The 21,252-nt window shown below is 40.1% G+C and overlaps 1 protein-coding gene across 1 annotated transcript in view; it reads right to left on the bottom strand.

Annotated features, from left to right (window-relative positions):
• FILIP1 (filamin A interacting protein 1) overlaps window positions 1-21,252 on the bottom strand; it is a 175,264-nt gene that overhangs the window by 83,644 nt on the left and 70,368 nt on the right. The window contains exon 2 of the mRNA XM_003796744.2: window positions 8,713-8,994. Within this exon, the coding sequence (XP_003796792.1) occupies window positions 8,713-8,988 (276 nt within the window). The 5' untranslated portion in view covers window positions 8,989-8,994. The remainder of the gene's footprint in view (window positions 1-8,712; window positions 8,995-21,252) is intronic.

Genomic DNA, 21,252 nt, shown 5'->3' with positions numbered 1-21,252 from the left:
ATAAACATTGCCTATCCATCAAGAAGTCTGTGATTTAAAATAGTGGGTTTTTTTTCTTTTTTTTTGAGACAGAGTCTGAAGCTGTTACCCTTGGTAGAGTGCTGTGGCATCACAGCTCACAGCAACCTCAAACTCTTGGGCTTAAGCAATCCTCTTGCCTCAGCCTCCCAAGTAGCTGGGACTACAGGCGCCCGCCACAATGCCTGGCTATTTTTTGGTTGTAGTTGTCATTGTTGTTTGGCTGGCCTGGGCTGGTTTAAACCCACCACTTCTGGTGTATGTGACCGGCGCCCTCACTTGAGCTACAGGCTCCAAGCCTTAAAATAGTTCTTAAAAAGAAACACACGGACCTGTAGAAGTCTCATTTAAAATAGTCAAACAATGTAGAGAAGTCGGAGATGAATGTACCTATGTGAGGATCTAAGGCCCGGAACTGGATGAAGGAAGAAAAGAGAAACAAACATGTAGTCAGAGGAAGATTAGACAAAAGGGACCCAAACATTTATGTCCAGATGCCTGCAGGTTAGGTGGAGACTTTCTGACAATAATTTCATGCCTAAAGGGCCTCAGGAACTTCAATCAATCTAGCTCCCTATACATGGAAAGTTTCCAGGCCTCCTCCTACTAAGCTGGTGATGCAAACCCTAGGGACCGGAGAGAGGGAGATTCAGGCCCAGGCGGGAAGGGCAGGCGCGGTGTCTGTCAATCTGGGAAGGCAGTAGGATCACGTCAACAGAACGAGCCTCCACAGAAAGGGGCACTTGACTCTTAGTGATGCTGGACGGGGAGGAAGGCCAGGCAATGAATGGAGGCTTCTGCTATGGAGAGAAGCCGAGGCTTCGATCTCCCAGGCAAAATACGTCTACTCCAAATCATCTGTGGGGGCTAAAGAAAGCAAGGGTAGGGCTGAGGATTAGGAGAAGGGAAGTCTACATTTAACATCTGCAAAGCGTTTAAATGTCCTTTTCCCAAAAAAACCCTCAACAACAAAAACAAAACAAAAAGTCTTTCCCTGCACCTATTATTCCCTCACATACTGCCTCTTTCTCTATCCATGAGCTTGTCAAATGTGGAGTTTGCCCGAGCACTTCTGCACACCAGCAGCCCGCTATCAACCCTCTCCATCCCTTTGAAACCACATCCTCCCAAGGCCAACCACCCTGGCTCAGCAGCAGCGCTGAGAACTTAAACATCTCCCCTGCTGATCTGTGACACAGCAGGGTCCTTTCTGAGCATTTTCTCTTTAACCATGTCTTCTTTTCCTCTTTGGTCAATTCTCTGAGCCTGTCCTTAACCACAGGTAGGGCCCATCCTTAACCACAGGTAGGCTCTAAGGGTCTGTCCTTGGTTTTAATTTTTCCTCTTATCCTTTGTCCTTTGGCTTCAGATGCAGGCCTTGTTTGTTTGCTCTGTATTCGTGCTGGTTGATACAGTAGCCACTAGCCTCATGTGTCTGCTGATATTTAGGTTGATTAGCATTAAATAAAATTAAAATTCTGTTTCTCAGCCTAATGACATTTCGAGCATTCACAAACCACATATGGTTAGTAACTAGACATAGGGACAGGGTGTATATATATACATATATAACACTTCCTTCTTCAAAGAAAGTTCTACTGGATAACCTGGTTTCTTGTACCCTCAATGAATCCCCAACAATAAAAATAAATAAATAAATAAATAAATAAAGTCCTACTGGACAGCACAGGTCTGGACAGCACCTCCTCCCTGAGCTTCAGATCTGGCGCTGTCTCCCTGGCATCTCTCTTGGAAGACCTTCTGAAATCCCATACTCATCCCCCAGTCCTGCTCCACCCAGCGTACATTCTCATAACATGTATGTGTACAAACTCTAATTTTATTTGAAATGGCTCCGTGTATGTGACAAGAGCACATGTACAGTGATTAGGAAATATCTGCACAGATATATCAGATATAGTTGTCTTTACTGAAGTAGTGGAGACCCCTTTCACCAGAAAAGTACAGGCTTCAGCCATTTAGGGGGAAAGCTCCTTCTCTCACATATAACCCCTACGTCTAGTACTTTTCCATGTCCAGAATCCCTTAAAATAATAAAAAGATTTGATGAGATTTTACTTTAATAATTTTTTTTCTATTTCTCAATGAAACTCTTATGTCCTCTTCTATAATGCCACTGGGCACATTAATTCTCACTGCAGAGAAGCCAACTTTGTGATTCCATTAGGAGCGTTAAAAGTATTATGGCTGAGACAATGAAACTCGGACGCCAAAGCTCTTTGCCAACATACTGACAATACTACTGGACACATGAGATTCTGAAACCTAAGATGCAACAAAGAATCAGATCTGGTCCTGATTTTAATCAGAAAGCAACCTGTCTCTCTATTGCCTCCTAAACTTAGTGAAGACATACCATTCTCAGCACGCTGACCGATTTGGTGGTGTGAGGTTTCACTGGGCAGCCTTGCTCAGGGTGACCTCAGCCTGAGAGTCTAAAGATGGAGCATATTAAGTGCAGGTGAGTCATCAATTTAAAAAACTATCGAGGGTAACTGAAAGCCTCATTCTTCAGAAGCACCGGGATTCTACTGGAGGCCTTCCCATGTGACAAATGGAATTCATTTAGGAAAAAGAAAAGCCATCTTTAAAGTAGAAGTGATAAATGGTACCCCTGTAAGCTAAGCCTATTGTGCTTGGATGCACTGGGTAATTCCATCCGAACCGATTAGCACCATCCCCACTGGAGTCAGGACATCTCTTATTAAAGATGACAGAAAAGTAGAATCATACCATTGTAGTAGGAACACTGCTATAAATGCTTGTGACCATTCCTGTCAATTCAATAATATTATACATAATGACATTTTGGCTTTCTCTGTGTATTTCAAAGTGTTTTCCAGACATTAAAATATTATTAATCTTATGACTGTTTCATAGGGCATAAAAATGTTAGGACTTTCTGAGATTAATCTTCCATTGCCAATAGACTAACAATGACAGGCCAAGCCCTTCTTTTAGGTACAGTAAAGGTCACGGAAGAAGCACAAGACACAGCTTCTTCCAGGAAATGGTTCTGGGCACCAAGATGTAAGTACATGAAATAATTCAGAAATGTGTGTGTATGAGATGCTGTGGTTCACACTTTTACCAAAATACTGTAGTCATGGCAGGAGAGAGGCAAGTATGGGGAGCAAGAAGTTAGAGAAGATTCACACAGGAGGAGCCTTCAGAAACAGTGACTGATGGGGGCGGTATGGATCCTCACACATTCTGAGTCTTTGGGGGGACGGGGATCTTTGATTTGTCATCTCCAAATGGGGGCTGCTATGCTGTGGATCTTTGTCCCCTCTAAATCTCATGCTGAAATCTGTTCCCCCGTGTTGGAGGTGGGAAGTATTTGGGTCCGGGGGACAGACCCTTCCTGATCGGCTTGAAGCCTCCTTGCAGTGATGAGTGAGCTCCTGCTCTATTAGGTCACACTAGAGCTGGTTGTTTAAAAGAGCTGGGCAGCCCCCTGTGCTCACTGGCCAGTGACACACCTGTTTCCCTTCTCCTTCCACCACAATCAGAAGCCCCTGAAGCTCTCAACAGAAGCAGCTGAGGCTGGTACCATCTGCAGTTGGTACAGCCTGCAGAACTATGGGCCAAATAAGATTCTTTTCTTTATGAATTACTCAGCCTCAGTTTTCTTTTATAGCAATGCAAAGTGGAATAAAAGAATAAAAGAATAAAAGGGGTTAGTTTCACCTCCACCAAACACTTCTTCACTGAAGCCAGACGACTGTCGGATGAACATGGCCCAGATCAGGCGTCCTCAAACTACGGCCCGCAGACCACATGTGGCCTGCCTAGGACATTTATCCGGCCCGCTGGGTGTTTTTGGCACCACTGCCTGTCCTGCTTAGCAGCTGACTTGTGCCAGGGCCTGCAGTCCGGCCCTCCAACGGTCTGAGGGACAGTGAACTGGCCTCCTGTTTAAAAACTTTGAGGACCTCTGGTTTAGAGTTACTCACCTGCATTTGATTCTGCTCATGCTGCTCCCTGCGCTCATTTGCACCTGTGTATCCACAGCCTGCCCATTCCTCAGGGTCCAAGTTTTTAAGGAAGCTTCCACTCACCTTCTGAGATATTCAGAATCTTTCCTTTCCTTGTACTCGTAATAATTTGGGTTGCATTTACCCTACAGAATAGTCATTCCTGTATTTTCCCATCTCTCCTCCCAGGTCATAAGTCCTTTCATTTTGACTGTTGCAATCAATACATGTACCTCGTGGCTAAAACTACACTTGGCACAAAGCAGGATCTCATCACATTTTTGTTATACATATTATATATCTTTGCATCCCTCAGACCTCTCAGTTAATAATGTTTCTTAAATATTGCAGGAGCAATCAATTTTGAATAAGTTAATTATTAATTAATGAAAGCCCTAATAAAGAATGAATTCTCTCAGTGAGAAAGACGTATAGATAAAGGCTCACCTATGGTGAGAAGGTGGTAGAGAAGGAAAGAGAAATCAGTGAATGATATTAAAATATCTAGGAACGTGTTTATGGGGCAGGAGGGTGTGGAATAGAGGGGCTTCTAACAATCCACACGCATATTATGTACTTCATAGTCTATCTTTGAAACACAACATCTTTTCTGCCAGTCTTAAAGTATCAATGACTGTGTCCTTGCTGTAGCCCGGAGAACACCAAAGCCAATGGGACAGTGGTGCATTACCTAGTTGCATTACCTGGTTTTCTCTGTGATTCTTCTAGGACGGGTCGAAGAGATTAACTATAATGATACAGGGAAAAATTATGAAACCCAACTTGAGGTTTGTTTTTTTCTAAAATACATCCAAGTGAATATATCAAGGGAATTTTCTATATTAAATGGCTTAATCTTTTTGCATTAAGAAAAAGAATTAATTTGTGCCTTGTTCTTGAAACATTTTACAAGAATATCCTTTTGCCAACTCTCCTGTGTGATGGTGTTTTGATGTGAATGCCATTTCTTTTGAACTGTTGTCATTTTTAAGACAGCCAAGTTGACTGGCTTTTTTGGACAAATACAAAGATAAACTAATCATGGTGCCCAAGTGATGGTCTGGGTGTATTATTTCATTACTTTCAGTTTAGTCTGGGAAATATGTAACCAGTTTTTTACCCAGAGAGTAAAAATGTTCCAGTTTATTAGAAAGTACTTGTTATTGGAAGCCATCAGTGACAGACGTGTAATAATAGAAACTGCCTCAGCTACTTCTGTGCAGGCAACGCTGGCCGTGCAGAGGCACCAGGCTTGCATTTGCTGCAGTGTGGCTTGAAAAGTCTCCAAGATGTCCCTCTCCAAGACAAGGCTCATGGCATTGGTGGTTCTGAAAGAGACAACTTAAAATGAAAAATCTCTAGGAGGGTTAACTCCATTTCTAATACACGTCCATTAATGGTACACTTCAAGAGTTCATAGTTACCATTCAATAAAAAAAAAATAATAAAAAAGAGTTCATAAGATACCTAGATTGGCAAACAAAATAGCTATTTGCCGATTTTGCAAAGAGCCAACACCAACATAGAATGCTGCTTATAGTATTGATTCAACAAATTCCCGCAGATCACTCAACAGATTCCAAAAGTGATAGGATCCCGGTGTACCAGAAAATGCACAGAACTGTCCACAGTGTCCAAGATGCTGAAGATGGGGATGGAGAGAATGAGGGAGATCAAAAGGGGGTCTGAGAAGGGAAGAACTGGCATAAAAAGCCTCTATCTCCTCTGTTCCCTGAGTCACTTCCGAGGTAGACTTGATCTTGCTCTCATCTCCCCAGTACCGCAGGCCCTTTTCTCTGTGTGTCAGTCCCCCAAAGGCTGCACCACCCACAGAGCAGTGACTGTGAGGCCCAGAGCTGCACAGGGCCCAGCCTGCATGGCCACATGGCATCCCCACCTTCCCCCATTTTTCTCACCATGTAAATGGCACCAAACTTCAAGGCTCAGCTCCCTTTCTGTGTCCCTGATGTGAAAAAACCTTTCCTCAATTTCTCTTACCTAAAATGTCACATCGTTTCATAAAATGGTTTTGGCTCGTGAGTTTACAATGTTAAATCTACTTGTAAAAGAAATTCAGGAGGCCAAGAATACATATGTAAATAGTCCAGGAGCCCAGCCACCTTTGAACATCCTCAGAACATAAGTGACATGATAGGGAAGACCTTGGACTGAGAAACAGGGAATTTGCTGCTGAAGCAACCTGAACTAAATTTCTATGTGACCACAGGGGAAGTCACATAAACTGTGTGTCACTTTCAAATTTGTAATATAAAGTAGGTGAAGTAGATAAGTCACCTCAGAGGTGCCTAACAGGTCCGGTATTTATAGAATCTTGGAACACCATCTCCAGAGGAAGAGCCTTGAGTCACTTAAAGCCACCCTATGAAGGGACAATCAGTGGCTTTCAGGAACCCGGGAAACAACTCATCAAATGCTCCTTATGTGTCACTATATGTCAAGCCACTCGTATGAGGGTAGTTCACCTCACAAGGCATAATCCTGCCTCTCCTTCCAATATCAGCTCTTCAGATAGATTTTTTCCCCCTTTTCCCTGGTTTAGGAACCACAGTACATAGCTGTCATATTTCCACCAGCCCACTCACGTTTGCTAATGACAACTGCCTCCAATTTCAGCTACAACACCCCACCCCCATCTATGACAATACTAACAGTACCTTCTACAGGAACACACATCTACAGCTCTAAATGCAGAAACATTCCCATTTTAACAAAATTAAAAGTATAAAATATATTTGTTTTTAAATTTGTTTTAAAAATATATTTTATACAAAATAAAAAGTATATTAAAAATTTGTATTTATTACTTCATATATCTTATATGTTTGTACTTACGCATACTTATGTGGACATCTATGGGAGAGATTATTTGCACATGAACGCACCATGGAATTTCTTAAAATGCCTAGTCCTTCATTTCTCTCTTTCCTCACCACCTCCCCCTCAAACAATGTCTTATACTTTTTACTTATTTATAGCTGTTCAAAAATATGTCTATTGTATAAAGTGGGTATCTTGTATTCATAAAAGTTAATGGAAACCAGAAATGCATTTCTTTGGAGCCAGAAATTCTGACTAATTTCTTTGATGTCTCAGGTGTGGAGTTTATATTTTGCACAGCTGGGACGTGAAACGATATGTAACAACATTATGAACATAGAAGCCACATGAACCTCTTTCAGAGTCCACCATGATATAACGCCAAGAGCCCCTGGCTTCATATGAGAGGTGAGCTGAGGGTGCTGCTTTGAGAAGGTTTCCAAGGCAAGAGACGCACCTTTTGCTCAGGTCAATAGCTATTGGCTGAGGCAGCTTAAAAAGCTGGAGTAATTCTGCCTCCTTACACAATAAATGTTAATAGACAAAATACTAACCACATTTCTGGGAGTGGTGAAGCTATTTTTAGTAATGGTGGCACTCTGGAAAATTTCATCTTTTGCTGTGAAATGCTAATGTGATTTTTCTCAGTTTGCAAGTGGTAAACTTGATCATGTTTGTTGTTTTCTTAAACTTGACTTTTGTATGTTTTCCGTTCCTCTTTACCCCAGGGGTTCCTTATCTGTAGGCACACAGAGGAAAACAGGAACAGAGTGGCCCACCCTAGTTTAGGGTAGGTTGCAAATTACCTCTTTGATGCTAACAGCACCAGTAAGTCAACAACGGTTTTATTTCATCCAATTGTTAGTATTCCCTTAGAGGCTCATACAAGCTAAGAACCTAACAAAAAGGAAAATAGCAACTCCACTCTTAAGTCATCCTCTTCTCAAAAAAACCCACATAACGTTATTGTTTTTCTACTTCCAGAAATTCAATCGGTTGGGGCTCAGAAACTCAGAAGAACCCCACTGTCTCCTGGATCCCTAAAAACATAAACTTAGTGGGAAAGACCTAGCTCATGACAACTAAATAAAGCTGGGGGGGGGGCACAGGCAGAGGAAAGAGAACTGGATCAAGAGTCAGGAGGCCTGAGATGGGATCTGGACAAACCATTTAACCCTTCTGGCCTCAGTTTCGTCATCGATAAAATACAGATAATGATACCAATACTTGTGATCATAAGAGATGATAAACTTGAAAATGCTTAGGACACTATTAGGTTCTTCATAATGCAATGTTTTGCTTATTCATGTACATCTCAATCTTGTGCCATTATAGAAAATTGAGGCTAAATGTTACCCCAAAATGAGAAAAGACTGGGTAAGAAAGTTGGTTCAACAAAGACTTCTTTCTCTACCCCACTCTCCTCTCCCTTTCTCAGTACTTCTCTCTCTTTTATTTTACCTTCTAGAAAAAAACAAAAGTAACAATTGACCTTAACTCTTCATTCTCATAATCATTACTTTTCTACATTTTTCAACAACAGTCAAGATCAAAATTAGATAACTGATTATCTAGTAAATGTAGCAAATTATCATCAAAATCATATCAATAAGAAATTTTCTGCTTCTAGAGAAGCTTAACGTTTGAACTGGCACCTTTTTCTTTATCAAATATTTTATTTAACAAATATTTATCTACTGCAAACTTGTGCCAGGCATTAGGGATTTAGAAATGAACAAGGAAGACATATCTCCTTTCCTCGTGAAGTTCACAATCCAGAGGAGGGGACAGATTTACAGTGTCTTAGTTTACAGTTTAGGTACTAGACACCCCAATTGCTGAGAAAGGTTGACTTTACCTGCAACTCTCCTTCCATTATACTGAGCAGCTGGATGAGGTCTTCCTTGGATAACTCCAGGGATTTCTTAGTCTTTCGTTCACTGTCCCCAGAAGTTTTTAGGTGTCGTTTGACAGTTCCTGAGGCCATGACATCATCCTCCTTCTTATTTGATTTGTTCTTCTTTTTTGCATCTTCTGAGAGGCTTTTATCACCAGCATTGCTGATGATGGAGGACTTGGGGCAGGAGATATGCCCATTAGATGAACTTTCACCTCCTTGGTTTCGGGATCTCATTCCCACCTACAACACATGAAAAAGGATAAGATGTCTACTGGCACTGAAATCACTTTTGTCTAAATATTTAGGAACTTACAGCAGTATTACAACATGACCAAAAACGAAAAACCAAATGCATATCATTAAAATCCCCCAGGAAACCCTTCCAATGGTCTTTGGAGAAAAAAAAATGAAACATGATTTTGACGCAATAAATACCTCGAGTCCAATGATCAAGACCAACCTAACCTCAGCAGTGCTCAGTGACATTGAGGGTGGGAATCTTTGATGCTGTGCAATGAGAATGGCACTTTATATTCGTGGTCTTTCTCCCCAAAACATCATATCCTAGTCTAATAATGAGATGCCAGCAGATCACAATTGAGACACATTTTACAAAACTCCTAACCAGAAATCTTTAAAAGTGTCAACATCATCTTCCGTTTGATCCCATAATCCCATTACTAGTTATCTACCCAGAAGAACAAAAATTATTTTACTATAAGGATATTTGCAGCAGCATGTTTATTGCAGCTCAATTCACAATTGCCAAGTCATGGAAGCAATCAAAGTGCCCATCAACCCATGAATGGATTAACAAACTGTGGCATGTCTATACCATGGAATACTATTCAGTCATAAGACAAGATGGGAACTTCACATCTTTTGTTTACTTGAATGGAGTTGAAACACATTTTTCTTAGTGAAGTATCTCAAAAATGGGGGGAAAGTATCCAATGTACTCAATACCAATATAAAACCAATACACAATATAAACAACTATACGCCCATAGAAGAAAAAGAAAAAACACAGGTATAGTCTCTCAAGGGGGAAGAGAGAGGAGAAAAAAGAGGGGAGGAAGGAGGGAAGGTGATTGGCGGGATCTCACCTAATGTGACAGTGTGAGGGTGTTCAGCACACCCCCTGGTCGAAGGGCTCAACTACACCTTGAACTTTGCCTTAGAATTAAAAATAATGTAACCTATTAATTGTAACATTTGTACCCTCATATTAATCTGAAATAATTATTTTTTTTTAAAAAGTGTCAAAATCATCAAAAACAAGAAAAACCTGAAAAATAGTTGCAGCCAAGAGAAGCCTAAGGACAAAGCACAGCTAAATGTAATTCCTGAGTGGAATCCTGGAGCAAGAAAAAAAGAATAAGGAAAAACTTAATTAATCTGAATAAAGCATAGATTTCAATCAATAATAATGTATCAACATTGGCCATTAACTATAATAAATGTACCATACTAACACGTTAATTATAAAGAAACTGGGTGTAGGGCCTATGAGAACCTCCTGTATTATCTTTGCAATAATCCTGGGAATCTAAAACTGTTGTAAAATACAAAGTTTATTTATCAGAAAATTCAAACCTCAAACCCTGCCAGGAACAAATTGGGTGTTATGATGTGCAGAAAAATCCACCTAGGGAGGAGGGGGTTTGAGTGGAAAGAGGAAAAGGGAAAAGCAAAGGGAAGAAGAGGATGGTTTAATTTTAAAGAATGTGGAATTCTATTTTTCCAGAGCTTATTTTTCAAAATCTAGTCTTTTGATGTCAATGATTTCCAGTAATAAGAGTACAAAGAATTGGGAGAAAATATATCAGAATCAAAAGTCAAAACAGTATTTTCAAGGTAAAAATAGAGGAAAAAGCCAAAGCAGCAGCCAAGATACGAACTTGTCCCATGGGAAGCATGTTTGAGTCACAACATGATCAACGCCCTACGGATTCTGTCAGTCTCTGAGCAGAAGAGCTCAACCAACAGGTGTGTTACAGACAAACCCACTGAACTCAAAGGCCAGGGCTCAAAGGGCTCTGAGAAGAGCTCCCATATCCCAGGGACTGTACTGCAAAGTTTGCCTAAATCATTACCATGGTAGTTTAGCTCATGGCCTTATTTCAAACTTACACTATTAATAGCCCTTTCTCTAAACAGCTAAGCAACAAGATTTTCATTATTCATTCTAGATAAAATACAGGGACTTTGTTATCTGAAAGTAAATTTCCTTTATAAACCAAACCATACTTAAGAAACTAAGGAAAGTTTTTTATTAAAAAAATTAGTTTTATAACAGAAAAATAAACACAGTGTGATGTTTCCTTTCAGATAGGGAATATTCAATTCTTCCAATGAATCTTGAAATCTATTCTCATGCTCCTTTTGTGAAATGCACTATTACAACCCAATGAACCCTTTTATGCATTGTGAACGTTCTGTAGCACCCTAACTTTGAACAACATAAACCCAAGGAGTGGCCTTTGACACAGGCACCCTGTTTTCTGGTTCACTCAGTGACGAGTTCTCAATTTTAGAGCATCTTTTGTGCTTCCCTGAGGAACAAAGAATAGCTGTTTGTTTGCAACAGAAGCCAGAGCATGTTAAAGCAGACCTACTGTTTCACAGCTTATTCCTGAGCAGAATGGGCTGACTTAGGTCCCAAGCCAAAAACAAAACAAAACAAAATAAAAAGAGACAGACAGAGAGAGATGATAAATAGAGTTTCAAATTTAACCCGTGACCTGTTACACATCACGGCTAAGACATGTGGGGTTTCCAAATTGAACTTACCACTCCATACCACATGTGAATTCCTTTTATCTGAAATAATTTCCTCTATAAGATCTTGAGGTTTTTTTGAGAAGATACATCAAATATTGATTTGACTTCAATTTAAATTCTGAGTTAATGGGGATCCCAGACAATCGTTCCCGCAGCACAGGTACTGAGGAGGAGATGTTTTAAACTTCATCATCACAGCCTGAATTTTGCACAGTGTTTGTATTTGACTGCATCATGTAATTAATTGTGCCTTATCTCCCTGAATCTTCTATGTCATTTATAGGCTAAAAGCGTTAGGACGTTCCCAAGAAAGAACAAATGCAATAATTATCTGTGTGTTACCTGCATTTACTCAATCATAATTATAATTGCAAACATACAGAAAGTGGAGTTTTCTAGTACCTACTTCCCTTATGTTTAGTTCTTTCTAAAAACTTTAGTCCGAAATCAGTGTTTTTAAATAAATTTCATTATAGTATTAAGTTAATGACTTTTATAGAAAAGAAACATGTTTTAGAATTATCTAATTATTTTATATCATTCATCAAGGTAAAAACTTGAGTTTCCTGTTCCCTTCCACATTAATTCACTTTGGCTGTTGGAAAAATCGCATGTGGCAGACACGTGATATTAATTCTGTCTTAATATTTTTTCCTTTGCGACAATGAAATTTCACATGAATTACTTTTCCTTTGCCACGGGCACATAGATTTTTGTTCTTTCCTGGAAAACCAAACACAATCTTCTCTCTTTATCATCCCAAGAAATTCAACGAGCAGCACCTGTTCTATTTCTCAGGCATGCATAGCACTCAGCGACATCACTGAGTCAAGAAATGTTTTAGGAAGAAGTTAGCATCTATGAGGGAGAAAAATAGCTTGGCTACACTATTGAGAGAATAATAATTTCTCAATAGTGTAGCCACGCCTTCCATTGGTAATGCCCACCTTGAAATGCTTCATATGATTATTCTGTAGGGAGGAGGGATCCAAACAGTAATGGCCTTCCACATATCACACTTGGTAACATTCGCACTCCTCAACTGCTCTCACTTAATGTTCCCTAAGTGTCACACGATGTAAGAAGCATTTTACATATGGTATCTCATTTAACATTCACATCAGCCCCGAGAATTAGGTGCTATTACTCTCATGTTGACAGGTGGGGCCACTGAGATTTAAAGAGATTAACTATCTTTTCCTGGATCAAACAGCTACTCCTACTGAATAGGGAAGCTAGGATTTGAACTCAGATCTGACTCTAAATATCACTATTCACTATCCAACTTTCCTCTAAGGTCCTAAACACGTGCAAAATGGAAGGGGAGGGGAGAACACTCCATAAATCAGAGGATGAAGAAGTTGCAAGTGCTCACTAAGATAGTGTTTTCTTATTCCCCACTATGGAATTTGAGAAATGCAGGTGTATGTTTTCCTCCATGGGCACTCTCGCCAAACACACATAGCAATTTAATTTAGGTTACTAAGCAATAACACTTTTTCTGAAATATTTAACCTCCTGCAGAACTTATAAAATAATGAGTCATTCAAAACCCTTCCTGAGAAGCACGTGGGTCAGTTATCAAGGGTACAGGTTATGAAAACAGGATGCAAAGTGTGACCTGGGACCACTACAAACTCACCGTGTTAAAACCCCGAGGTGAACGATAGTAAACATTTGATCAGAGTTGCCCAAATCCTGTCTGTTGTGATTAGAGGGGTAGCAGGCAGGTAACAGAAAAGGCATCAGGAGCTCCATAGGCTTCTCATTAGTTGATCAGACAGCTGCAAATTTAAGACATGTAGGTAACAGACTTTCTGGAGGAAGCCAAGAATGCTTTTGCTTCATTGCAGTTTACAGCTTTAAAGAAAGTTCTCCCCCAGAAAGAGGTATAAACCAATGGAAGATTCAGATCAGCATTTATAAACATTATTATTATGTTTGGAATCAGTGTTATTTGGGGCAAAGATTCTTCTCTTCAATAAGGAAATTATCTTAACATGAAATATACTGACTTTTCCTTTTTTAATAGTCAGCAATACTTGTGTGAAATTTGCTGACAAGAGTGTGAAGAAAAGAAAGATCACATGTATCTCTAACCCTCCCCTTTCATCTACCGTCATCTCCCTTCCTCATTCCCCTCCCATATCTGCAGCACACCTACTGGGCAATGCCACAGCACGCTGTCAGGTGAGTAATTCCACGGGAACCAGAAAACGTGAAGACTTTGAGTCATTGTGCTGAAATAACAAGTATTTCTACAGCCTATGAACAAGGAAAAAGAAATAATAGTCTCTAACAATTCTGGTTCCCAGGCTTTCTTAGAGTCCCCCAATTTTCCCTATTTCTCACTCCCGCTCCTCTTCAGATCTGTCTTTTTCTGCTGTGATTCGACATTTGTCAAAATACTCCCATCCCCACAACCAACAAAAACATCTTTTCTGCATAAATTAGGTTTTGGCATCTTTCCTGTACTTCTCAAGCACCCGGCTCCTCTCTGCTCCTGGCTTTATCCGTATGTATTTTTAAGACCCTACATAATACATAGGATGAGATGCTACAGTCATTTTATAATTTTATTTCTAAAGCATTTTGTACAACTATAAGGAAAACTTATAAGACATAGTAAAAAGGAAACACGTAATTACAGAAAAGCCAACATTTTACAGTGTGGCCTGGCAAAAGGCCTGCTGCACGTGGGGCTTCCAGAACATCCCCGCAGATCTGCCCTGCTCCTTCCTTTAGATGGAAATGACAATACCCAAAGCACCCCAAACTGAAGGCAGAAGAAAACATCTGCTCTAGTTTTATGTCATCCGTGAATTTCGAGATGCAAAAGACCAATTAAATCAACTAGTTTATTCTCCATCAATGCCAGATTATTTCCTGTGTGTGTGTATCTTGTTTACTTGGTTAAATCTGCTTATAAATATCCCAACTCATGAAATGTTCAAACATTTCTCATGAGATTATCATTTATTCTAATAGCACACATTGTTCAGAAATGCCTCTAGGTTTCACCTAAATTTTCCCTACAATTTTCTTTTGTTCTTTTTATCCTATTTATGCAAACAAGCCATCCCAAATGATTTTTTTTTCACTTCTCATTATCTACACTCATCAAACCCTCAAGATAGCTAAGGCTTTTGCTTATTCAAAGTGTTTTTTATCCCACTAGGGCAGATTTATCCAGACAAATTGAAAATGCCTTGAAATAATTCCCCCCAAAATTCAGGGAAATGACAATTTAAGGGTTTATGGCACACCTCCTGGGTGTGGGACACAACTACAATAGGGACTTTAATAACAAATGCAAACATTGCAACCTAATTGTTTGTACCTTCATATCAATCTGAAATTTAAAAAAAATTCAGAGAAGAGGATTCTTTAGGAGTCACTGCAGTGAAATTATAACCAAAGGCCAAGAAAAATTCGTAACTGTGGCAAAACGAAACATACTATTCCACACCAGCTTGAAACCAGCAAAATATTTTGCTTGATATGGCAAAATATTTTATGAAGTTGAGATATCCTTCAAGGATGTTATCAACAGACCTAGAAAAGTTTCCAGAGAAAAGACAAAAAAGGACAAGAGAATAAATGAATCAGAAACTACAATGAATAAGAAATATTTTTAAATTAGCACGCCTGAGGATGGAAGAATGCACAAATTGAGTTTTAAACTTTGAATAGTAATGTAAGGTGACCTCTTTTTACCATTTTATTTTGATTAAAATTCCCAGGTTTATTCACTCTTTTATCATAATATTTTTTATCATATCTCCTGCGACTGCCTTTGACTTCCCATTCTACCATCCATAACCTAGTATTCAAGAGCCTCCATTTCCAAAAAAATTATATTCCCAGCCTTACCTCTCTCATGTAGTTACCACATTTATTCACTGATTAAAAATTATGTCTGGGGCCAGGTCCCTAGCTTGCAACTGTAATTCTGGCACGGTGGGAGACCAATGCAGGCGGACTGCTTGAGGCCGGGAGTTTGAGACAGCCCAAGCAAGAGCAAGACCGCATTTCTACAGAATTTAGAAAATTTAGCTGGATGTGGTAGGCACCTGTAGTCCCAACTACTCAGGAGGCTGAGGCAGGAGGGTCACTTGAGCCCACAAGTTTGAGGTTGCTCTGAGCAGCTATGATGATGCCACTGCACTCTAGCTAGGGTAACAGAGGGAGAGCCTGTCTCAAAAAAAAAAAAAAAAAGAGTGATATAAAGAGAGAAAATTATAATATGTAGTATATTTTATTTTAGTATCTTTGCTCATGAATTTCTTCTTTTTCTTATTTTTGAGACAGAGTCTCAAGCTGTCACCCTGGGTAGAGTGCCATAGCATCATAGCTCACAGCAACCTCCAACTCTTGGGCTTAAGCAGTTCTCTCAACTCAGCCTCCCAAGTAGCTAGGACTAGACACCTGCCACAATGCCCAGCTATTTTTTGGTTGCAGTTATCATTGTTGTTTGGCAGACCTGGGCTGGATTCGAATCTACCAGCTCCGTTGTATATGACTGGCACCCTAACTGCTGAGCTACAGGCACTGAGCCATGAATTTCTTTTCTAAAGTGACTATTCTTCCCTTTTCAGGCCCCCTCTGACGATTTCAACAGGTGCCATTTCTCCTTTCTTGGCAATTTTACAAACTTACTTGTTCTTTATATTAATTATTTGGCACTTTCATACTTACTTATACGACAGTCATTACCTCAAACACATAATCTCCTTCAGGAGATTTAATAAAACTTTTTAAAATCATCAAAAGACCAATTGATGGAAATCATTTGATGGTTTGAATTTATAACATTTTAGATGTTAGAATACAGATTTATAGAACTTACTGTTTCCAATTAAAATGGCCAGATAAAAATATAATTAGAATCAAGAACACTTGTAGTTAACAGAGGCCAAAAGCAATTGGGAATACACATTCGGCAAAATTTCTAACACTAACACAATTAAATTTTGCTAAAGTAATATATACACTTTGTGATAAACATACTGAAGTAAATACTTGCGTTTATTTCTATTCTCTCCTGAAATATACTAAAATAAAAATAAACAAAAAGTGACAGAGAAAACAGGAGTGTAAATGACATATGTGTCATACCATTTTGGAGCATGGCAAGGGATGGATGAATGTACATAGACTTGGACGCCTGGCAGTGTGGGAGGTGAAAGAGATATAAACAGCTCCAGTTTTCCCCCACTTACCCTCAGGCTAGGGAGGTACCAGCTCCACAGGGCATCAGAGTAACCAGAATGCCCCCTGTCACAGAGCCTAGGTGACTGGCAAGATTCAAACCAGATCCCTCCAAGTTGAACTTCTTGTTCTACATTCCTGTCACTGAGCCCGACATGTGGTACATGCATAGTCTAGTCATAAGCACCTGCTGGCCGCCCCTCCACAAAAGCTCTCTTCCCTACTCGAGCTCACATGACTCTTCCTTTGCTAACTCCCTAGAGCACACCTAGGGCAAATCACCCATGTAGCACCTAAGTATATCTGGTCTAGCACAGGTCTTGAACAGCTTCTGGAGTTAGTCTTGTTGACCCAACCTTTAGAAACCACTTTGCATAAGAATAGTGTTTGTATTTTCTCTCCCTGAAATAACCAGTATGCCATACTCCTCCCACTCTCCAACTGAGGAAACCGAGGCTCAGAGCGACACAGCTGGACACAGCTAGTGACAGCTGGACACAGCCAGTGACAGGAACAGCTGGAACTAGGACCCAACTCCTTATGAGCATTTCCCAAACATAACACCATGATCAAAGGGTCTGTGCCCTTGCAGGCCGGGGATCACACTTCACCTCTTTACACTCACTTCCAGCATCTATAACAGGGTTTTTGTTTCTGCATTTTCTTTCTTACTTCCTTCAGAGAAGTAAGGCTATTGTCAATTATACAAAAGAGAAAAGCATTTAGCTACCTAGCAATATACTGTTGTATATAGTAGTGATGACATAATGACCTTCTTTCTGCCATTTTCAATGTCAGTGATTCATGCTTCGGCCTCAAATACATTTTTAAATATATTCATATTTATAATACTTTGTTATTATAATTATGTCACTGTTCCAATGGACGTAGTATATAATATAATCATTGATTGGATAAAAAGAATAAAGGCCTCAGATTTAGGTGGTTATGATAACTCTTTAGGTTCCTGATAATTTTGCCAGTAATTTTCCCTATTTGACCAACTGTAATCTTTTTGACATTTTAATAGCACTGTATGGCCTCTGGGGGGAAGGGGGTGGAGAGGAAAGGTCTCCATTTACTCTAATTAAAGTCGCTAAACATCTGGAAAATTACCAGAGTGCTGGTTAGCTAGTCCTAGCATTCCTTCCTATATTTCATAATCTTTAAAAAGTCCCAGGCCCACAATTGAATAAGAATCAGTCATTTCTCTGACATCATCAAAACACCTCTATCTGTAGCCAGAAAGACAAGTACATCCCTTAGGCTTTTTCTCAGCAGTCTATATTTGCTGAATTACTGTTAAATATTACCTTTGTTCTCAGAAACAGTAATGACAATAGTAACTGACATTTACTAAAGAGCTTTCTGTGCCCTGAGCAGGGGGTGAAGCTCTTGGCACATACAGTATGTCCCATGGTATGCTCATAACAGTCCAGTAAAGCAGATACTATAATGTTTCCTCTTATAAAGATGAAAAAAGTGAGGCCAGGCACAGTGGCTCACACTGTCATCCCAGCACTTTGGGAGTCTAAGATGGGAGGATCCTCTGAGACCAATAGTTTGAGACCAGCCTGAGCAACATAGAGAGACCCTGTCTCTACAAAAAATAGAAAAATCACCTAGGCGTGGTGGTACATGCCTATTGTCCCAGGGACACTAACGTACATGCCTATTGTACCTGGGACACTGAGGTAGGAGGATCGCTGAAGCCTAGCTCAAGAGTTTGAGGCTGAAATGAGCTATGATGACATCACTGCACTCTAGCCCTCGTGATAGAGTGAGACTATCTCAAAGATAGATAGATAGAAAGTGAGGCTTAGAAAGTTGAAATAATTTCCCCAAATAATATGGCCATTATCTGGGAAAGGCTGAACCAGAACACAGTCAGGATTTTCCCTGTGCCACAAGTCTGAATAGCAGCTTTCCCACTATCTACCAATGCATTCAGAACCACCCTTTCATGGGGCTGAAGTAAGTTTAATCGCAGGGTACAGTATCCCCAAGCCAACTGAAACAATAACATGAAATCCCTCTAGTCCAGTAGATTCCTTAATTTCCACTCCTGTAATACCTTTTTCTTCTAAGATCACATTCTCTTCCCTCTCGACCCCCTTCACACTGCCTTTCTGCTCCGTAATACTTGAGACTTTCAAAGGAGCTAAAGGATAACTTTGCTCCTGTGGCCTTGACTTTTGACCTTTCTGAAGTGGGAAACTCATTAAGATTCCAGAAATATAATAATTTTACGACAACGAGATATGCGCTAAACTCATTTTTTTAATTAGCTGAATTAAGAGAAATTCCAGTTTGTGGATCGGCTAATTCTTAATTCTGTGAAGCCAACTGTACAAAATTTCTCAATAGAAAAATATTTGTCTTTATACAAGTATTCTCAAAAAATGTTATTGCATTTTTAACAAATGTGAGGCAAATCCCAGTGGATGGTCAGTGTGAAAAAGACTGGTTAACATCCACGGACAGAAAGACATTCAGTGGTTTGGCCAATGCCACTGCTTCCTGCTGACAGAGGGAGAAAATGAAATACTGCAACCATCACCCATGCACGTGCTGACCATGACTGCATGTGTTCTAATCGCCTGCACACGTCCCAACTATATCAGGTGTTCTTTAAATGCCTTTCCTTTCAAATCCCTAGATGAATACTTAACATAAAAGAACAACTTAAAATCAGTTGTAATGTTTGGAGTCAGGTTGTGTTTGCTTTGAACGCCTCCTGACTTCTATCTTTTCTAATTGGCCCTGAGCATCGTTTGATGAGATCAAAGTATTGGGAACCTAAATTGAAAACAGACCACAGCTACTTCATAAACCAAGAAAGGAAAGAAGTAAAAATTGTAACTAGTAAAACATGTCCTGTGAACGCAACTGAAACCACAGGATTGTCAAAGATGTTTATTTGGTGTTTGAAGATGTTTATCACTGATACTGTCTTAAGAGGCTGTGAATATTGTTATCAGTCCGCAAATCTGCATAAATTTAGTTGCTGTGTGAATGCAAAGGCTGGCAAGAGCCATGAAGTTGTACAACTTTGTGAAGAGCTAGGTAGTGTGCGCTGGGAAGTTATTTTATCTAAAATGCTGTGACACATAGCAGGAGTTCCAGATTCAGTGTGTAGGCAGGAAGTATATAAGAAAATGAGCCACCACCTTTTGGAATAATTTTTTCAAACCCATAATGACCCCTAGCCACCTCTCTTCTCCACCTTCCAATAATCCTACACTAGCACAGCTGAATCCTATGCTGGCTGAATCCTCCTGGAAATGCTTGTCATTAACCCTGAGGAATAAAAAAAGCTGCATCCCTAACCCCACACACTAATTCTCAGTCTCCTCATCTGTAAAACAAGCATAATAATGCACACATGTCCCACTTGCTATATGTATGTGAAACCACAATGCCTGTTTTACACTCTAAAATATTTACTAGCAGTATTAAGACAAGAAGCTTTAACCTATGGCAGATTAACTATGAGAGTCATCAAACACCTCTCAATACCCCTATTTAGGCAGGACTTGGGAGAAAGCCTTTTTGATTTCAACTGTGAGCATCTACCACAAGGGTTGGTAAACTTTTTCTACAAAGGAGCAGGTATTTTAGGCTCTGCAGGCCTCCTGGTCTCTGTCGCATCTACTCAGCTCTGCTATTACAGCACAGACACAGCCATGGACAATATATAAGTGAATGAGTGTGGCCAGAGTTGACCCTTAGCCCTTAGCTTACCATCCTTTGGACTAGGAGCCAGAGGTGACTGACTGATGGGTCCATTTAAACTGGGAGAGATAGAATTGGTTTCTGCCACTCCCCACTCCACTTTACAGTAATTTGAAATATAGCTGAAAAAAAAAGAGAAGAAAACAATGCCTCTCTCCCTTCTCTTCCACATAAATTGAGGAAGGTCATGAACATAAAAGGTTTTCCTGGAGTTTGAGGAATCCAAAGTGGAAGAACCTGATATTTTGTTTCATGGCTAAAATTTGAGAGTAATATTCCCATTGATGTTAGCTGTGTCATAAAATATGCAGACAGACCACACAGAGTTGGTAGCAGGTGCCTCCAAAAAGGAGCTGGTGGAGACAAATGCCCTCTAAGTATACGGAGGGGACACAGAAGTGGCCACACACCCAGTGAGGGTAGACGGTAGCTTGGAGAGGCAGCTGGTCTGCCGCCAGGAAAAGTCACCAAGGCAGAGGGCTTCAAAGCAGATCACCCAAGCTGGGGTCAAATGGAAGGCACAGATAGCCTCCAGGGATATTCTGTAGTCCCAGTGCAAGTTAGGGTGAAGTTTCAAGATAGCAGGAGAGCTGCTTCTAACCAAGAAGAGACATGGACCTGCTTTCACCAAGAGCTGGGCTGAGAGATGACAACAGGAAACACGGGCGGCTTGGACGTCATGGGCACACGACCTATGCAGTCACACTGGGTTCTATTCTAGGCTTAATGCTCTGCTGTTGCTATCTCAAAATTCTTTTTTTTTTTTTT

Source organism: Otolemur garnettii, unplaced genomic scaffold (genome assembly GCF_000181295.1).
Source record: "Otolemur garnettii isolate 467f Iridium unplaced genomic scaffold, OtoGar3 scaffold00107, whole genome shotgun sequence".
Classification (NCBI taxonomy): Eukaryota; Metazoa; Chordata; class Mammalia; order Primates; family Galagidae; genus Otolemur; species Otolemur garnettii.
The sequence above is the reverse complement of the archived record's forward strand: the minus strand, read 5'-3'. Positions and strand labels throughout refer to the sequence as shown.